Source organism: Plectropomus leopardus, chromosome 10 (assembly GCF_026936395.1).
Source record: "Plectropomus leopardus strain MGB_pleo_1.0 chromosome 10, ASM2693639v1, whole genome shotgun sequence".
NCBI classification, from domain to species: Eukaryota; Metazoa; Chordata; class Actinopteri; order Perciformes; family Serranidae; genus Plectropomus; species Plectropomus leopardus.
The window spans coordinates 32,920,216-32,938,650 of record NC_142185.1 but is presented as its reverse complement, the minus strand read 5'-3'; the positions used below and the strand labels follow the sequence as shown (position 1 = coordinate 32,938,650).

General features: G+C 38.1%; 1 protein-coding gene across 1 annotated transcript in view; it reads left to right on the top strand.

The window, feature by feature from the left end:
• Positions 1–18,435, top strand: part of pdia5 (protein disulfide isomerase family A, member 5) — an 81,843-nt gene that overhangs the window by 36,480 nt on the left and 26,928 nt on the right. Inside the window, exons 8-11 of the mRNA XM_042494233.2 lie at positions 148–215; positions 2,770–2,861; positions 8,162–8,233; positions 13,227–13,363. Coding sequence (XP_042350167.2) covers positions 148–215; positions 2,770–2,861; positions 8,162–8,233; positions 13,227–13,363 — 369 coding nt within the window. The remainder of the gene's footprint in view (positions 1–147; positions 216–2,769; positions 2,862–8,161; positions 8,234–13,226; positions 13,364–18,435) is intronic.

Sequence of the window (18,435 nt, the reverse complement as noted above, 5' to 3'; positions counted from 1 at the left end):
CTCCAAGCTGCTATTGACAAAAAGAAAAAAGAAAACAATTCCCCCTGTAGATGATGGGAAATTTTTTGACAGTCAAATCAATATTGTCAGAGCGATGGTTCCCTTTGAGTTATTTGTAATAACTTCTGTTTTGTATTTTCATTGCAGGGTGCGGCGTTTGTAAGAGAATGCAACCCATCTTTCAGCAAGCAGCCACAGAGACCAAGGGAAAATATGTAAGTCCGCTAAATCTCTTTCCCCCTGCACAGTTTTGTTGCATAAACTGATCTCTGATCTGCAGTCGTGGTGCTCTGACGTTTGCAGATTAGATGAGATGCGTCAGCAGTGAACGTCTGGATGGTTAGCCTGGCAATCTGCAAAAGTAAAGTCTGTCAGTCAGGCCTAAATGAAAGCCTCCGCCGGTTGTATTTCTCACAAAACTTCTCAAAAGTACAATACCTCAGCAACTTTTGCACTGTGGGTTTTGATTCAGCAGGATAATAACCCAGATGGCTTTTAAAAGGAGTTCACAAACCTTGATCCCCCTCTCTGCTGGACTTGATTTATTCTTTCTGTGTTTTGCTTTGCAATCGACCCACCAGAGCAATTACAGTAGTTCATTCAAAAGCCTACCAATCTCACCTAGAAATCTTTTTTTAATGATTTAACTGCTTTCTATTATTGTACAGATATATAATCAGTGATTGCATAAGATGTGTTTCTTACTTGCTTTTAAGCTGGCACCTGCAGACACTATTAAGAGCTAATGTCCTTCCAGCTGATGTTTACAACCTCTGTATGGATTAAACGTCAGTTCAGCCTGCCCGCTCTTTGTGTTTACCTCCTAACTTTTCCCTATCCCTCCTGTTTTCATCCCATTTTCTCCTTCTTCTGGTCTCATGGGTCCCAGAAAGACCCGTGTTGTCAGTTTGCAGACGAGCAGTAATACAAGGGGAGGGGTATGGGAGTGGGGATGTGTGCTCCCAGCTGTTGTAATGTTTTTAAACAGCACTGGAGAGATGCGTGCTCAAAAGAAACCAGAGGCATATGTGATCAGCTAGGGAAACAAATGCTTTGTGTTCGTAAACACTTGTCCTAAAGCACCAGAAGAAGAAGAGTCTGAGGGAGAATGTCTTGTACAGTGAGCATAGAGAGAGGCAGCAGCCTGAGGAGACAGTGAAGTAGACCAGCTCGTCTTGTTTGCCTCACGCAAAGCAGGAACGGGATGAAAAGATAATTAACTGCATTTTTGTTTGATTGTCAAGCGGGCTTTTAAGTAGTGGAAATTTAAGCCTCTCAACTGGAAATTAACAGTGTGCATACAAGCTCAATTTAGAACATAGAAGTGTGTGTGTGTGTGTGTGTGTGTGTGTGTGTGTGTGTGTGTGTGTGTGTGTGTGTGTGTGTGTGTGTGTGTGTGTGCGTGCTGCTGAAAAGTGAAAGATGTAACACTAAATTGGTGTTCAGGCCGATCGTTCAACATATGTCTCACCTCTGTGACATTAACGTAGGAAGACGTCTAGTCTGTGCATCTCATCGGGCTGAATAGCTGAAAAACTCATAGATTAATGTGGAGAGTTATTATTTTTTGCATCATTTCTCTATTTTAAAGGGATGGCTCTGGATTTTTAAAGTGGGGCTGTATAAAAAACTGATGTATAGTCAGTAGATGGGTGTCCATTAACCTTCAAAATTACGCAATATGAAATTAAGAATGTAAAATACGCCCAATGGAAACAGGTTAATTTAAAAAAAAAAAAAAAACTAAAAAAAGAACAACATTTTGAAAATATCGCTTAGGTTCTGCCCAAAACTTACTGAAACCCTATGTACTGTATTACATACAGTAGCTGGCGGTTGGCGCACTCCTGGTTTGCAGAAACAGACGAGGCATGCACTGTATATAAACAGCTTATGTAAGGCAACGAAAATATAATGATTCCTATTTCCATGTGATTATACACTAAAGAAAACATACTTATTATATTTGATTTCTGCCAATATATTCCCCTAAATCCTACACACTGGACCTTTACGTTTATTCCGTATCATCTCTCTGTACCAGTTTTGATCTGTGCTACATAACAGGGATGTTGTTGAGAAACACTGTCAACTTGAAATAGATGGAGGCATGGAGAGCTCACCATGACTCACAGGCATTTTTAAAGCTATTTTTTGAACAGTGTGTTGTACAATACTTCCTCAGAGGGAACCTGGGAAGCTGCAGCTGTTTGATTTATATCAAAGAAATGTCTGTATTGGAAGAATACTTTCATTCATTCATTATTTATTTACCTACAACCAGAGGCTCAGGCATCGGATTTCTCACTGTTAGCTGTTTTCAAAGGTGCCAGGTGTAGCTGCACCTGAGGCTTACTCTGACACAGGTTGTAATTTTAGGACTGGGAGAGCACATCCTTTTTTAAAAGCATGATATTTTCTCATATCGAAGGACAGTAAAGCAAACATCCCATGCAGATGTGCTTCCACCCTTTGCAGAAAATCACTTAGGTGAAATGAAACCCTTTAACCCTTTCGAATTCCCCAATCATATTGATACCAAGATTGTTTGATACCGCACATTCATCAAACAGCCTAAGAAATCCTGGAAGGACTGTTTTATCTAAAGTGTTTCACAGTGCAGTCTCTTTTCATACCTGGAGTAATCCGTCTTTTATTTTGGAGCCCTCTGATGAAGTTTTGATGTTTCATGTCCTTGCTCTGTATCGTTTCTTTGCCTTGTTTCACCATCCTCATTTTCCCCTCTATTTTTTATTTCTATTTTTTAAGGTACTGGCAGGGATGAATGTGCACCCGGCCGAGTTTGACGGCCTGAAGCAGGAGTACAACGTCAAAGGCTACCCGACCTTCTGCTACTTTGAGTGAGTAGAGTCCTCTCATCCGTCTCACTTAAGGCTCAGCCCTCACTTCCAAGGCTCAGAACATCAGAGTAGGGCCACTTCAAACGCAAAGTGCAGTCCAGGACTCTTAAACACCAACAGACTTGGTGGTGGCAGACTTACACCTTGCAATGGTGTCTCTTGAGGTTCAGAACTTGCTTCTACCAGGTGTAAAGGAGAAAGTTTCAGTTTCTTTGGCATCCTCTTGTATTCCCTTTGAAAAAAGTAAACTCACTGAAGGGGTCGAAGCTGTTGGATGCAGCTGGGTGCTGTATGGTCGGCTATGAAGTAAAACTGCAGTGGTTCACTGAAGAATGGATTAGTCAATGCGAAAAGAAATTGTTGGGAACTGTTTTTATAACTGATAAATAATTGAAATTATGTGTCAAAAAGGCCATAAGTCCCATGTTTCAGCCTCTGCAACTGGGAGGAGTTGATGCTTTTCTTTTTTTTGTGCTAATCAGTGTGCTGTGCAGGGTACTTCTGGGACTGTTGTTGCCCCCAGATTTTACTGCTGAGTGAGCTCTTGACTTTGGTGTAACTCTTTGATGCAAGGGGATGCCAACACGTGGGCAATGGCATGGAGGAGAAAAGATGGCCTAATTCACAGCAGCTTAATATAACAGAAGGCGGGTTTCCATCACAGATTCATGCAAAACTTGAGCAGGTTTCCAGTAATCCTCCAATTGCACAAACTGAAATTGCAGATGCGTAAATATATACGGCTAATGGAAACACGAGTCTTTAAAACAGTCCCATTTATCGCAAAAACTTTTTTACACTCACAAGGTGGTATTTCAGGCAATTCGAAAAGGCCACATTTTGCAAAACTGCAATGGAAACACTTTTGTTGGCTTTTATAGGTCATATGATGCTATGTGCTTGTTGGTAGGAACTGGTTCCCTAATGATGCAGCAGGCGCTGCAACAGCTGCTATTGCATCATATAACTCCTCAAAAGTTGAGATGATCATCTGGAAGTTTTAAATCCACAGTTCCTCTGTGAAATCGTGGACTATCACTATCCTACCGAGGTTTTGATTGGAAATAATGATGCCTAGTTTGGTGGCTGCAATAGAAATAAACCTGCTGATGTTTTGACCATCCATCGCCATGATTCTTTGAACGTTATCTCCAGAGGAGAAGTTGCATCACAAAACTCAATGGGAACGCAGTCATCTCACAATTGTGTTTAATCGACAGTTTGAAAATATCGCTCAATTTGTACATTAATCTGTTATGGCAACCTGCCAAATGTCTGACATTTCTCCATTTTCTCCCCATATTCTGTCTCTTCCTCCCAAAATTCCAGGCAAGAGAGGCAAGAAAAAAAATATTATGGGTCCTTGTGAAGTCAAGTAATAGTTTTGAAATGTCCAAGGAAATGAATGGAAACCCCGACTTTTGAATGTTATCAAAGTGGGGGCTTTGGCCAATCCAGTGCCTTCCCTGGTGACAAGACTTTCTGCTTCGGAAAGTTTAACTTTCTTGCTGCACGATCCTGAAAGTCCTCTGCTTCAGGAGCCACGCTGTGCCGACGCAGCTGCCATACTGAAAAGATCGGAGGGGCTACATTTTTTCACGCAGTGCTGTTGTTTGCCTAAAGACTCAAACCGAGTCAGCGTTTTAATTATTAATGTGCCAGATTAAGTAAAAGGCTTTAAATATACTGAACCAAAGTTCCTTCATCTTCAAGAACACCCTGAGGCTGACGTTGATATAACACTTGGCCTCAGTGTTTCTTTTTATTGTTAATGTTCTGATCTTTTCAGTTGAGTGTTAATATACAAACAGGCCACATATACACAAAATCAAAGCTTTTTAGCAGATAACACAGTAGGGGCTGAGAATGTGACTGATGGTGTTTGTTAATGCAGACCCCCCAGCCAGAGCGTCCCTGCACCATCTTCATATTTACAGTGTTTTTAGCTGTGAGCTGGTGCTCTGTAGCTCCTGCTCTGTTCTCCTGCACCAGCTTTATCATCCCCATTTCCACATTAAACACTCTCTCATTCCAGTCTGGCCTTTTAATTAGACCGGGACTGATTAAGTGCCTCTGTGGTTCGTCAGTGTGTGTGCGTGTGTGCGCTTGCCCTCTCCCTGCACACGTGCACTTCTTTCTTGTGTGTGCGCGGAGGTACGCGCCCGTGCACTCGTGTGCAGCTGAGCCGGAGCCAGTCCGTTAGCTGGGAGCGCATTAGTGTCAGCGCGGGGCTAGCTAACGACCCTCCGATCCCATTGGCTTCAGTAATGAGCCCCTCACTGATAAACAGCAGCTAATCACTGCAGAGTAAATCAGCATCAACACCGCTGGAGTTATCTCGCCGTTGCACCCGCTGTAAGACCAAGTGTTCAAGGTCTTTTACCTTTTCAATCCCGCTGATTAAGAAAGCTTACTACCCAACAACACAGCAGCACACCCCAACTTTCTTTCCATTAAATGATAAAAGTGGCACTATTTTCGCTTCTTTGTCCTTGCTGCATCCTTTAATCAAGAAAACACCAGAGACTGTCCAGCAATGGACATTGATTTGACATTTCCATAAGTCATGGTTCCCAAGGTCATGGAAAATCTGGAAAAATCATGAAATTTCACAATCACATTTTCCATGCCTGGAAAAGTCATGGAACTGGTAAAAATTGTCAAAAAATTATTTAAAAGAGGAACAAAACGGAAATTTGTTGTGTGTAATGTATTAAATGACATTAATGTAGCATAACGGTGAATTTATTTTCTGTAGCTGTGTGTCAATGTGTAACAACATTTTGGTTGATTTGTTTTTTTATTACATATATTCCTTCATTTTCTCTCTGTATTTGGTTTCTGCTATCATGTCTGCCAATAAGACATGTCAAATAATATTTTTAAGCACTTTTGGCATCAAGGGGAGCCTTTAAATGGCTGTATTTGTTATGTATTTTTCCAACAGGTTTTTTAAACAAAATACTTTGGTTTGGATGGCCTGTTTTGGTCATTTTTTCTCCTTTTCTTTTCTTTTTTGGCGATTTTATGGAAAAGATTTCTGTTTTCTCTATTTTTTTCTTTTTCTTTTTTGAATTATTTTTTATTTAGGATTTTTTGACGTGGGGATTTTTTTTTAACTTAAAACTTTGGGGGGCATTTTTCTTTTCTTTTTTTTTTTGGGAAATTTTAACAGTCCTCGAATACATCTTGTGGGACGCTGAAATCATCTGTAAATAGAGTTTGAACCTTTTTTCTTTTTTTTTACGCTAAGCGAGTGGGGCTCAATTAAAAAAATAAAATGAAAAAAATTGTGTCCTTGAAAAGTTATGGAAAAGTTTCAAAATTGTATCCATGACAATATATGGGAACCCTTTAACTTGACTTTTCCAAGGTTTCAGGGTATATTACAGCCGCAGAGATGAAGCAAGCGAATACAGAGTTGGTCATAAATCTCACTGATTGAATTCCAAGCAGTTGCTCTCCGTCACGGTAGTCAGTTCACTTAAAATGCAAGTTTTAAGCCCCAAATCCAGTGCGTCTAATCGTGTATCACCTTAAATAGTATCCGCTCTGTATCTTGGGAGCCGTAACTGCGGTTGTCACCACCCTCTGCGTTTGCAGGATCTCACTGCCCGCAGCCAGTTCGTATTGACACTGAGTTTTCAGCCCCGGCTGGAGCCGCCGCTGCCTGGCCCTCATTTAGTCACAGCGAATGGCAGAGCAGATAAAAAAAATCTGCTTAAGTTTTTGAATTTGTTCGGACTGCGGAGCCGAGAAGATGCTTCGAGCTCATTTGAAATGCATTACGATGGGTCACTGACATTTCTTACAGTATATGCACTTTTAAGCGAGCACACAAAATACAAGAGGGAGGAAGGCGTATCAGTCATTGTTGAACTTTTCCTCAGAGCCTTTTGTCAGCTCCTTTTGGCGTTGAGCTGTTCTGTCTCTGGAAAGTTTGACCCAGCTCTGTCGTACAAACTGGGTTATGTTGTGTTTAGGATCCTGTCACTGTGTCAGTCACACATGACCTGGATTCATCAATCATCATTTATTTTTCTTGTGAAGTCAAACTAGATACAACTCCAGTGCATGTCAGTCCTTTTTTGCATGCTCTTGTATTGTTGGCTGCTGTTTTATCATCATCTGTGTTTTGGGATTGTTCTGGTAATCCATGATTTCTGGCTGTGGAATGATTGAATGGTAGTTTTGTGTGCAGTTGCTTCTATTGTTTAACACATTAAATCCAATATTCAACCAATATTGGTTTTTCAGGGCCGATACCGATTATTAGTAGCTATTGAAACCGATAACCAATATTTAGAACCAATATTCATTAACAATAAAAATGAAAATCTTTGTGCCACCATTTAGAATTTGGAATATAACAAACTCCAACACAAAACTTAAATTTAAGTGAACATTTCAATGAAAATAATGAATAAATATAAAGTAGCTCCCTAAGGTTTTACAAAGTCAAAGTTCCTTCCATGCTGACACTTTCTTTGCACTTTTTAATTAATTAATTGTATTTGCAATCATTAAATATAATAATTAAATTATATATATATATATATATATATATATATATATATATATATATATATATATATATATATATATATATATATATATATATAATACAAGAGGGCTGCATAAAACATTGTTAAAACAATAAATACAAGCAGACATATACAAATTGTGAGCACAAGCTCCAGTTAAAATGCAACATAAAAACAGTTAGATACATTAATATATAGCAATCACATTGACTAAGAGTGCTATTTTCTCAATTTTTCTTAAAGTTACTTAAGCTCCCCGTTAGTGATCAGCTCTGGCAGTTTCAGGTCCTTCTGTGTGTTATTTCAATTTCCATTTTTGAGTTGAGTTATAGTTGTTTCTTTTGCATCACTATAATAATAATAATAATAATAGTTATCACCAAATCTTTTATCACATTGTTAAGCTTGCTTGTTTATATTTAAATCAGATTTGTCCCATTTGAAATCATTACTTAATTTCATTCTAGATTTTATCTTTTTTATATATTGATGAGGCAACAATTAACATTTTGGTTTTTACTGCAACTAAACCACAGGCGGCACTAACTCTTTTTGTGGGGAATTCCCTCTAAATGAAAAAATGTGTTGTAGAAATATAACCAGCAAGTTTACAAAAACTGTTGTTTTGTTTCAAATGTCAATAATCATATTAGCTGTGGTTTTCAACAGTCTTTGAAAAGCACTACGCCATAATCGTGTCCATTTCTAACAGATGGTTTAGAGATCAACTTGTTCTTGTGCTCTGTTGTCTTTTAGGAAGGGGAAGTTTCTTTACCACTATGAGAACTACGGGGCCACAGCCAAGGATATCGCCGACTGGATGAGGAAGTGAGTATGGTCCTAATCACTTCACCCTCTGAGGATGCATTCAGACTTGTTAAAGTGCCGACTTCAAGATGTTCGCGTCCGCAGATGTTTTACTGTAGCTGATAAAAAGACCGGAGCTCCCAAATGACATTCAGCCTTCTCCCCCCCTACATTGGCTACAGTTACACGTACATCAGTATTCCCCTATTATTCCCAAAAAGACAAGATTCTGAGTTTGATTTCAGTCATGTAATCAGCATATTCTGTTTAACCCTTTGAAACCTGAGCAAATTTTCTTGATTTCTTTCAAAAATATGGAAAGAAGGCTGTGAGCAAGAAATAACCTTAAAAAATGCTAAAATATAATACAATTAAGTAAATAAAATATAAGTAATACAAGTTTCTGTGTTTTTTACATAAATATAGTTTTCTTGATATTTTTCTCTAATTTTTATAGCTAATTTTCAGGTATTTTCTTTTCACATTTTGCAAACTTTTTGCAATTTGCAGGACATTTTTTCCATGTTTGTGAAAGAAATCAAACCAGTTTGCTCACATTTCAATAGTTTTAATACTTGAGAAAAGTGTCTAAATGTTGTACAGGAAAACTGATGTTGATCCAGTTTTCAAAGGTTTTAATATTTCAAATCCAGCCTTTTTCCACATTTAGCATTTTCTGAGAGATGTTTGATATGATGGTATTATTCCTGTTTCAATGGCATTATTTGGACGTGTATAGAGCCAATTTGGAATATGCATCTCCATTAGGGTTTTCAATGTACTTTGAGACACACAGCTTCTTGTTTGTTTATGGTGAGCTCTGTGTGTTGTCATGGATACATCTTACACAAACATACTCTCCAACAGTTTGCAGGGCTGGTGTAGAAACGCATTCAAAAAAAGCCCACATTTCAGGTCAGAAGGAGAAACACGCTTGTTTTTTGACATTATGAAAGACTTGGATAACTACAGGTTTTTGGATATGCGCAAATATTGTAACACAGACCGAAAAAAAAACTATTTTGATGCACAGAAGCAAAACGTCTCCAGTTGTTGTACTTTTCAATATTCTGAGGGGATAAACGACACATTACGTTAATCTGAGTATGCGCGGCTGCACGTAAACAGGCGTTTTAGTGCAATATTCTTTTTCATTGGCCACATAAACAGCTTAGTAGAAATATTGTCTTCTTCAGAACAAGGACAAAAATCGGATTATTTTGTGCATGCACTCAAGAGGTAAACTGCTTCAACCAGTCAAGGATGCATCACCTTTCCTACTACTGTCGCTTCATCACACCTCTTCTTTGCTCTCCTCACCCTGACTCACCTTGCCACGTTGTCATCAATCTACACCTGCTCTCTTCTTGTCTCATTTTTCTTTCTCACCTCGCCTCACGCTCTCTGCTTGTAACCCCGTGTCTCCAACCACGATTCGGCTCCTCGCGCCTCCTTTTTTTTCCATCCCTTTTCTGTTTGCGTTTGGAAAGTCATGACTGTCTGCAGGGCTGCAACCAGAGGGGACAGAGCAGGGCCTGCACAGCTATCGCGGGAAACGGAGCGAGGCAGGCGGAGGATGTATTCTAGCTACGGTCTCTTTAGCCCAGAGCCATAATAACCCCCCCCCCCTCACATTTTACTACTCTGCTTATTCAGGGATCAGCAGTATAATTTAGAAGTAGTTGCCAAACTCCCAATCAAGCAATCAAGTGGACTGAATGGTTGCCATTAGGGCTGGAAGATATATTGACTATACTCATGTAGCGGCTTGTTCCATGTGGGATGTATAAAATGACTATATAGCAAACATTGAGTTTAAATTGTCACGTCCCTCTTTTTCTTTTTCTTTTTCTTTATTTTTGGCCACTTGCATGAGACTTGCTTTGGTGTTCCTGTGACTCACAAAAAGCAAAAAAAAAAAGACTCTTAAACATGATACATGAAACACACTCCCCTGCCCATCCAGATCACTTTCTCCAGAGCCATAGTGTTTGAGCAGGCGACCATTTAGCCGCATTTTGTGACCATTACAACATAAAAATATTATTATATGAACTGGAAAGCTTTTAGTTTGTTTCCAGCTCACAGTGAAATTATCCTTACGATTTACAGCAACACTGTAGTGATTGAACTTTCTGTATGAAGCTAACTGTTGATTTGAAGCTTCAAGTTCACAGAAAAAATACTTTACAAGAATATTACTTCATTTCACATTATTACAAAAGTAGTTTATTAAATGTCACTATTACAGTACTTCATTTAACTTTGTAGAAACATTACTGTATCTAACTTGTGTGTACCTGTACTTTATTTAACTTTATTATAACAGTACCTTATATTGAGACCATACTTAATTTAACTTTTTAGAAACAGTACTTTAACTAACTTTATTTCACCAGTACTTGATTTAACTTCATTATAAAAGTACTTTATATCAGCACAATGGTTCATATAACTTTTTAGAAACGGTACTTTATCTAACTTTATTGTATCAGTACTTGATTTAAGTTGATTACAACTTCTTTATTTAACTTAACTATCAACATTACTTCATTTAACCTTGTTATGACAGTTCTTTATTTAAATTTATGATAACAGTACTTAATTTAACAATTATATTTATTGCTTGATTTAGCTATTATAACACTACTAACATTACTTTATTTAACTTATTATAGCAATACTTTATTTAAATTTAACTTAACAGCACTTATTTAACTTTATTTTAACAATACTTAATAGTACTTTCTTAATTATAATGGTATTATTCCTGTTTCAATGGCATTATTTGGACGTGTATAGAGCCAATTTGGAATATGCATCTCCATTAGGGTATATATATATATATAATTATATATATATAATATATATATATATATATATATATATATATATATATATATATATATACATATATATATATATATATATATATATTTACCTCGTAGTTCAGTGATATAAAAGGTGATTGATGGTGGCAGTGGTTAAACTCACACATAAATATACTCCGTATGATAAAAAGGTGGAAGACTCATGCAAGTCTCTTCACATCTGCAGTTGTGTCAGAGCCTTCTTTTTCATGTAGAGATGCAGCAGATGAGGAACAGCTGAAAAGAGTTTTTGGGTGTTGAAAGGTTTTTCAGGATAGTCTAATTTGCCGCGTTCATATTGTGTGACATTGTGTCCATTGTCCTCTTTTTGTAGAGCTCCCCGCCTCAGATTTCTTATCTCCTCTCCCCTGTTTATCACCCCGACTTTGCCTCCCAAGTTTTAATGAAGTTTCTCTTTTCTCTTTTTTTCTTCTCCTCTCAGTATCACTTGTTTTACTTTTTTTCAACAGACTTACTCATTACCATTAACCCTTCGCACTGTCAGAAAATTTAACATCATTGGCAAGGAATACAGCTGTTCTCTTTTCCTTTTCCTTTTTGCATGCAGGAGCGATAGAGGTCAGAATCTGAAAGTGACCAAAAAACAGGCAAACAGCAGGTTCATACAGTAATGAAAAACCTGGAAAAGTCATGGAATCTAAAGTAACCCTGATTTTTTTCTTTGAAAAGTCATGGAATTGCCTGTACAATAACACATGATGTGTGCAAGGACCATTGGAAATTTGAAAATCCAACAATAATTTCAGTTTTTCTAGTCTATGTAAGATACATGGTGAAATTTTGATGATTTCACCCAAAATTAAAAAACAAAAAAAGCCAAAAATTTCCAGTGAAAAAAATCACTTTTTTCTGTAAAGATCACCTATTTTTTTTCAAGAAAAAAAATCACCAAAAGATTTTACTTTTTTCTTATTGTTTTCTTTTTTTTCATTTTTTCTTGTTAACTTTTTAAAGAGAACAATCTCCATATTTATTCTTTAAAATCACCAAAATTAAAAAGAAAATTGCCCATTTTTTTAAATGAAAACATGCCTTCCAGACCTGTAGGCCTGAGGGGTTTGGAAGGCATCTTTTCAAAAAACATTGACTATAAAATAAATACAAAATACAGCCACTGAAAGTGTTATGCCCCTCCACTAAGCCAAAATTAAAAACATAAGTCCCTTCTCCAGAGCTTTAAAAGTTATTTGACATGGCTCCCCCTAAATGCACCACCACCTCCCCTCTCATAAATAACAAATAGTTTTATTAAATACTCACTTCCAGTCCTTTTGTGAATTCTTTTTTTTTTGCAATAATATATATTTGTGTGGTCTTAAAAATGTGCCCCAAACAGAAATTCATTGATAAAAATGTGTAAAAACCCTGAATCAGTTGAAACAGAAGTGGAGGTAAGAGCTGATATCCTCTGTGATCATATCTCTGCTATGCAGCCAACAAATAATGGAGCCAATTTGAAATGGTTGTAAAGAGGACAGAACTGCTCCTTTTGTTGCAGAAGTGCACCCAAAGATGTCATCTGATAAGTCGTTAGTGTAGCTTCGGTCCCTGATGAACTCTGATCCCGAGCGTTTTAAATATCAGAGGGATGTATATTAGACAGATGACATTTTGGATAACAGATACGCGTGGAGGAGATGCAGCATTCCAGTTGCACAAATCTGTTGTTTTTAAAAGATATCCAGTCTCATGCGGCTTCAGCAGCTCAGGCCAGAGTGTACGATGATGAGAAAAGATTGGGGAAGGGGAATGTGTGTGCGCGTGTGAGTGTGTGTTTTTAAATGACTTGCGTGCACTTGTTTATATCTGTGTCCACTCGTTTTTTGGCATCGCAGCACTGTGCTCTGTCATCAGGGCGGGGCAGCTTAGGTCCAGATGTGTGTGTGTGTGTGTGTGTGTGTGTGTGTGTGTGTGTGTGTGTGTGTGTGTGTGTGTGTGTGCGCGCGCGTGTGTGTGCGTGCGTGCACGTGTGTGTGTGTGTGTGTGACATATTGGCTGGAGAGTGGGCTACAGCTGTGTCTGATTTTTCCTTCATACAGATTACGCGCCAGCTGGAACGTGTCTGCTTTTTTGAAATGTCCCTCACCTCCGTTGCCCTTGCTGTCTCTCCTTTCCTGTTTCAGCCCTCAGCCCCCCCAGCCCAAGACCCCCGAGGTGCCGTGGTCGGAGTCAGACTCCCCAGTCTTCCACCTGACCGATGAGTCCTTTGACAGCTTCCTGGAGGAACATCCTGCAGCCCTGGTCATGTTCTACGCCCCCTGTGAGTAAGAAAGCAAGTTGAAAAAGAGCAGGGCTTCAACCTTTGATTATGTTGATAATAAATCAATTATTTAATCTGTGCAATGTCGTAAAATGGTAAAAAATGAGCATCACAAGTACCCACAGATGAAATACCTGGAGATGGTGTCTTAAAAGTGGAAACAGCAGTCGTAAAGGCAGTCAGATATATTTTCGTTTTCCGAAAGCTAACTGGATGCCAAGCAACAGGGCTATTGTTTTTTTGTTTCCACAGTTATTTTGGTTGCCCAGCCAATTGCCATTTTCCACCACTGGTGACAGTAACTGCAAAGAACTCACATTAGAGTTTTCTGAAATTTTTTATAGTTCTAAATCCTGCCTTTTCTGAACATTTGCAGTTCTGAGAGTGCCATTTTGAGGTACTTTTTAGGCTCCTATTTCTGAGTAAGTTCTCTCACAACACGTGGAATGACATAAGTGTACAATGATTGGTCAAGCACATAAGCCAATACAGCACGAATAATCGTCATTTTAAAAATGTAATTATTTATTTTAAAGGGACCATGTACAGTTTAATGCATAAATACAACCATTTGATTCACAGTACCAGATCATATCTTACAGCTAATTTGCATCTGTGGTCACTCAGCAGGTCAGAACGAAGACACAGCACAATAACACATTAAAATAAAACCATAACATAAATATATAAAACCTTTTTTGAAAACTTGATAGTTGTGTAAACAATGGACAACACAAAACACAACCAATTCTGTAAAAAAATACAAAAATAAAAATAAAAAAATAAGCTTTGAATACACAGATAATACTTTTTAAAGGTATCATTGCCAGTTTTGGACTTTTCAGTAAAAAAAAAAAGAGTATTGCCAGCTTTGTCCTGTAACAACCCCCTTTTTCGCCATCAGAACCACACAGAGATTCTCCAGAAAAGAGAAAAGTGGTGTCAGTTGTAAAATATGTGCAGCAGCGTGTCAGAGGAGCTTCACATTCCTCCCTGCTGTGTAAAACATTGTCGTGCAGATTCTCCCGGGCAGAACTCTTATTTAGTCACACAAATAACATCACTGTTTCACTGTCATGCTCAGCATTAACAGGCAGAGACTGGAAATGAAAAACAAACTCAGCTGGCTGCGGTAATGTTAGCTTTTTGTATCACACGATCTCACACAAAGCTCATCCTCGCAGCACAATACTTCATCGCTGCCATATGGTTCACATAAGCCCGCTTGTCATTTTTATTCACGCACCATCCTGCCGTTGATACGCAGAACTTTGTAAACATGCCAGATTTTGTGAGTGTTTTTTTTTTTTTTTTTTTATTCTGGCTCCAGATTGCTTTGCTTTGGTCCGGCCATCCTGCGTGTGAAGGAGCTGTCCACAGGAGATTTAGCATGGTGATAAATGCGACCCATAGATGTAAAATCATGGAAATATATTCACCCTGTTTAAGAAAGGCATTCTGAGTGCAACAGCTACGTGACACAATACAAATCATGTTGCAACCTATTTTTGGACTTTTTTTTCTCCTTTCAGCTACTTCTCACTACATCACCTCCACCCACTACTCACCTCCTCATCCTCTCTCTACCTGCCCGCCTGCTCCCCTCCCTCTGTGCTCAACTTCACGCTGCAAAAACACATGAATAAATAGGAAGAGCTTTCACCATAATGATGATTCATTGTTTTCCAAATTTCATCACGCACTGTGCTGCAGAGTTTTCATACCTCCGGGTTGCCAGGAGCACCGCACTCTGCCCAGAGGGCACACACACACTCTCCAGCTGTTAGAGTGATAAAAAGACGTCCTTAACTCTCACACACTGCGGCGGGACCTGCTGCTGCCACTATCTTATTATCCACTGCCTCAAACTAAAAAATACTTTTGCCGTGATATCTTAACTGCCAGTTGGCAAGAAAAAAATGTCATGACGTGGGTGTTCTGTAAATGTGATCCGCCGCAGAGGAAGAGCCAAGTGACATAATTTCATTTATCAGGTCAGGAATGTAAAAACAACTGTGACGTAAGACGCCCAGACTCTGACAGACTGAGATGCTGCAGCTCCAAACAGCTGTTGGTCAAGTACACTGTGTACCTGACTGCGTGTACGTCTTTTTTTTGTTGTTTTGCACATCTTAAATATAAATATATGTGTAAGTTAAGCAAAAGGTGTTTGAATTGACCTTTGATGGAGACAGACTGTTTCCCTGTATGTATTAAATTCACAGTGATATTGATCTTTTTATATAACCCTTATAACCCTTTATATAACTTTGGCAAAATTGTTTGATTTCTTTCAAAAACATGGGCAGAAGGCAATGACCAACTTAACAAGACATGGCCAAAAAATTTGCAAGAACTATGTTAAAGTTACTGCAAATTACTTAAAAATTAACATTTCAAAAGAAAAAAGGAAAATACTGTGCTATTTTTTTTTAAAAAAAAGTCTACATTTCATTTTTTTTAACATATTTTAATTTAATTTTAAAAGATAAAATTAGAATATCTATTTTTCAAAGAAATCAAACCAATCTGCTCAGGTCTCAAAGGGTTTAATGGCATGTGAAAGGCATCTCAACATAACACAAGAAATCTGATGTCTATCCAGGTTTCAAAGGGTTAAGTTTGTTTCTTTACTATCATGCATAGCTGAGTTCTGATGCTAACTGCATAGGAAATGCATTAAAATGATTGGTATTTTTTTAATTCCAACCCTAGTTACCTATGTTTCTGTGTCCAAGTAACTCAGTGGAACAGCAATGTTTTAAACCGGCCCAGTGTTGAGTGAGGGCTGCAGCCGGCAGCTGTGAAACAGGCTTTGATGTGACCACTCGGGTCTGCTTTTACCATCAATTTACACTGTTAAAGAGTAAGATCCTTTTCCTTTAACCCTTTGAAATATCAGCAAATTGTCTTGATATATTGCAAAAAACATGGGGAAAAGGCAAAGTGCAACAAAAGAAATGACCCAAAAATTGGCAAGAAAATAGTTAAAAGTATGAGTACATTACATGGAAATTATGGAAAAAAAGAAGAAAAACGGTAGAAAACTAACAAAAATACATCATTTAAAAATATTTCTGTAACATAATTTTAAATATGTAATTTGATGATTATAAATACAGTTGACTCCGGACTTTTCCATTTTTCCATAGACATTACCTGCTTTACTTGGAAGAACTAAAACTTATAAGTGAATATGTTGTCATATATAGATACAGATAGATGTATCATAGATAAAAACGGGCGTATTATAGCCTTTTTTAAAAAGATTTTCTTTTAGCTTTTTTGCCTTTATAGCATAGTACAGATTAGGCATGAAAGGGGAAGAGAGAGGCATGCAGCAAAGGGCTGCTGGCTGGAGTCGAACCCGCGGTCCCTGCGGTGAGGACGTAGCCTTTTTAATACAAGGCTTTACCTTATTCCTCATGAAAAATTTAATAAAATTGCTTTCATTCTTTTGTCTTATGGGCCTTTACATCTGAAAACAAAATTTTCATCTTTACCAAAATCTGTGTCCAAGGACTCACAGGCGCTTTGCTAGGTTTTAGGTTTAGCTCTTATATTCTCACTTTTATATTACCATTCTCTATTAATATTTAGTAAACGTGCATGGATGATTTAAATGTCAGAAGTTGTAGTTATGTAGGGCACAAAAATGCTGTGTCAAATGGCTGAATCAAATAATTTTTTTTCACCATCCGTGTCCCAACTGTGCTGAAAATTGTTTGGGTGGACGTCTGTTTGAACAGTGCAGGAAGCAGACTGCTTCTCACTGTCCCTGCGTGGTGTCATTGCTTCACAGACGCCTGGCCTGCACTTGACTCACCCCGAGGACAGCAGCCAGTCACCCACACACTCGAATCAAGGGCAGTCAACTAAAACAAACTGCATCACATCGTTTCAGCTCTCACACACACACACACACACATAAAAATATCTGTGCACACCAGTGACACATATCAAACACATATTTCACACCATGAGACAAACACTTAATGCACACAATTACACCGCCTATCCCTCTCTGTCACACACACACACACATACACACACACACACACACAAAATGATGCTCAGCCTTGCTGCTTCAATGCAGTTTCTTAATGGCCCTGCTGTCAGAGTGAGATTAATGGTCTCCCAACAACCACCATCAGCTTGCATTTCTGTCCACCTCTCAGCGTGGCCTTTCTCACCGTCCTCTGAGCAACACTCAGCGGGGGTTGTTTGCGTGCAGCTCCTTACAGCGGCAAAAACCTCCAACCGAACACTCTGTTTCCCAGAGAGAGCCTGATTATGTTCCAGACCGAAAACAAACGTTCCCGTCTCTGCTGATGTTGTTTGAAGAAAGCGCAGCAAAAATATTGAATAGAGAATGTTGTTGCAGCAGTTTTGTCTGTTCGTGACGATGTTTGATTCCTAAATGTTGCTGTTGCTGCTGCATCAGAAAGTTAAATTTAACATCCTTTTGACGTAACCACAGGCTCAACTTACTGCTGCAGCAGACCCAGGGAAGATGACAGGGTTTGTACAGTCATGGAAAAGTCATGGAATTTGCAAATAGCAGTTCCCAGGCCTGGAAAAGTTTAGGAAAATTAAATATAACCTGAAAGTTTTGAAATTGTCATAGACTTTTCTTTCACAAAACTGTACAATAAAATAGTATTGTGTTCAAGAACAGTCACAAATTCGAAAACCCAGCAATAATCTCCGTTTGTATCATTTCTGGCCCTGATAAATGGTGCAATTTTTGGTGATTTTTTTTTTTTTTTAAAAAAAGCCTCTTTTCTTTAAATATCAAGAAAAAAACCCACCAAACAGTTTTAAAGAAACACCCTTTTTTTCTGAAAAAAAATCCCAAAAATTTAAAGAAAGAAATATTGCATATTCTTTCTAAAAAATAGAAATAAAAAATTATAGAAAAAAATGCACAAAAAATATTTGAAGAAATAAAAATGGTGAAAAAATTACCAAAGTTTTTTTTAAGAAAAGAACATGCCCTCATGTTTTCTTTTTAAAAAATGCTGTAAAATAAATACAAAATATAGCCATTAAAATTTGCATGCCCCTCAAAA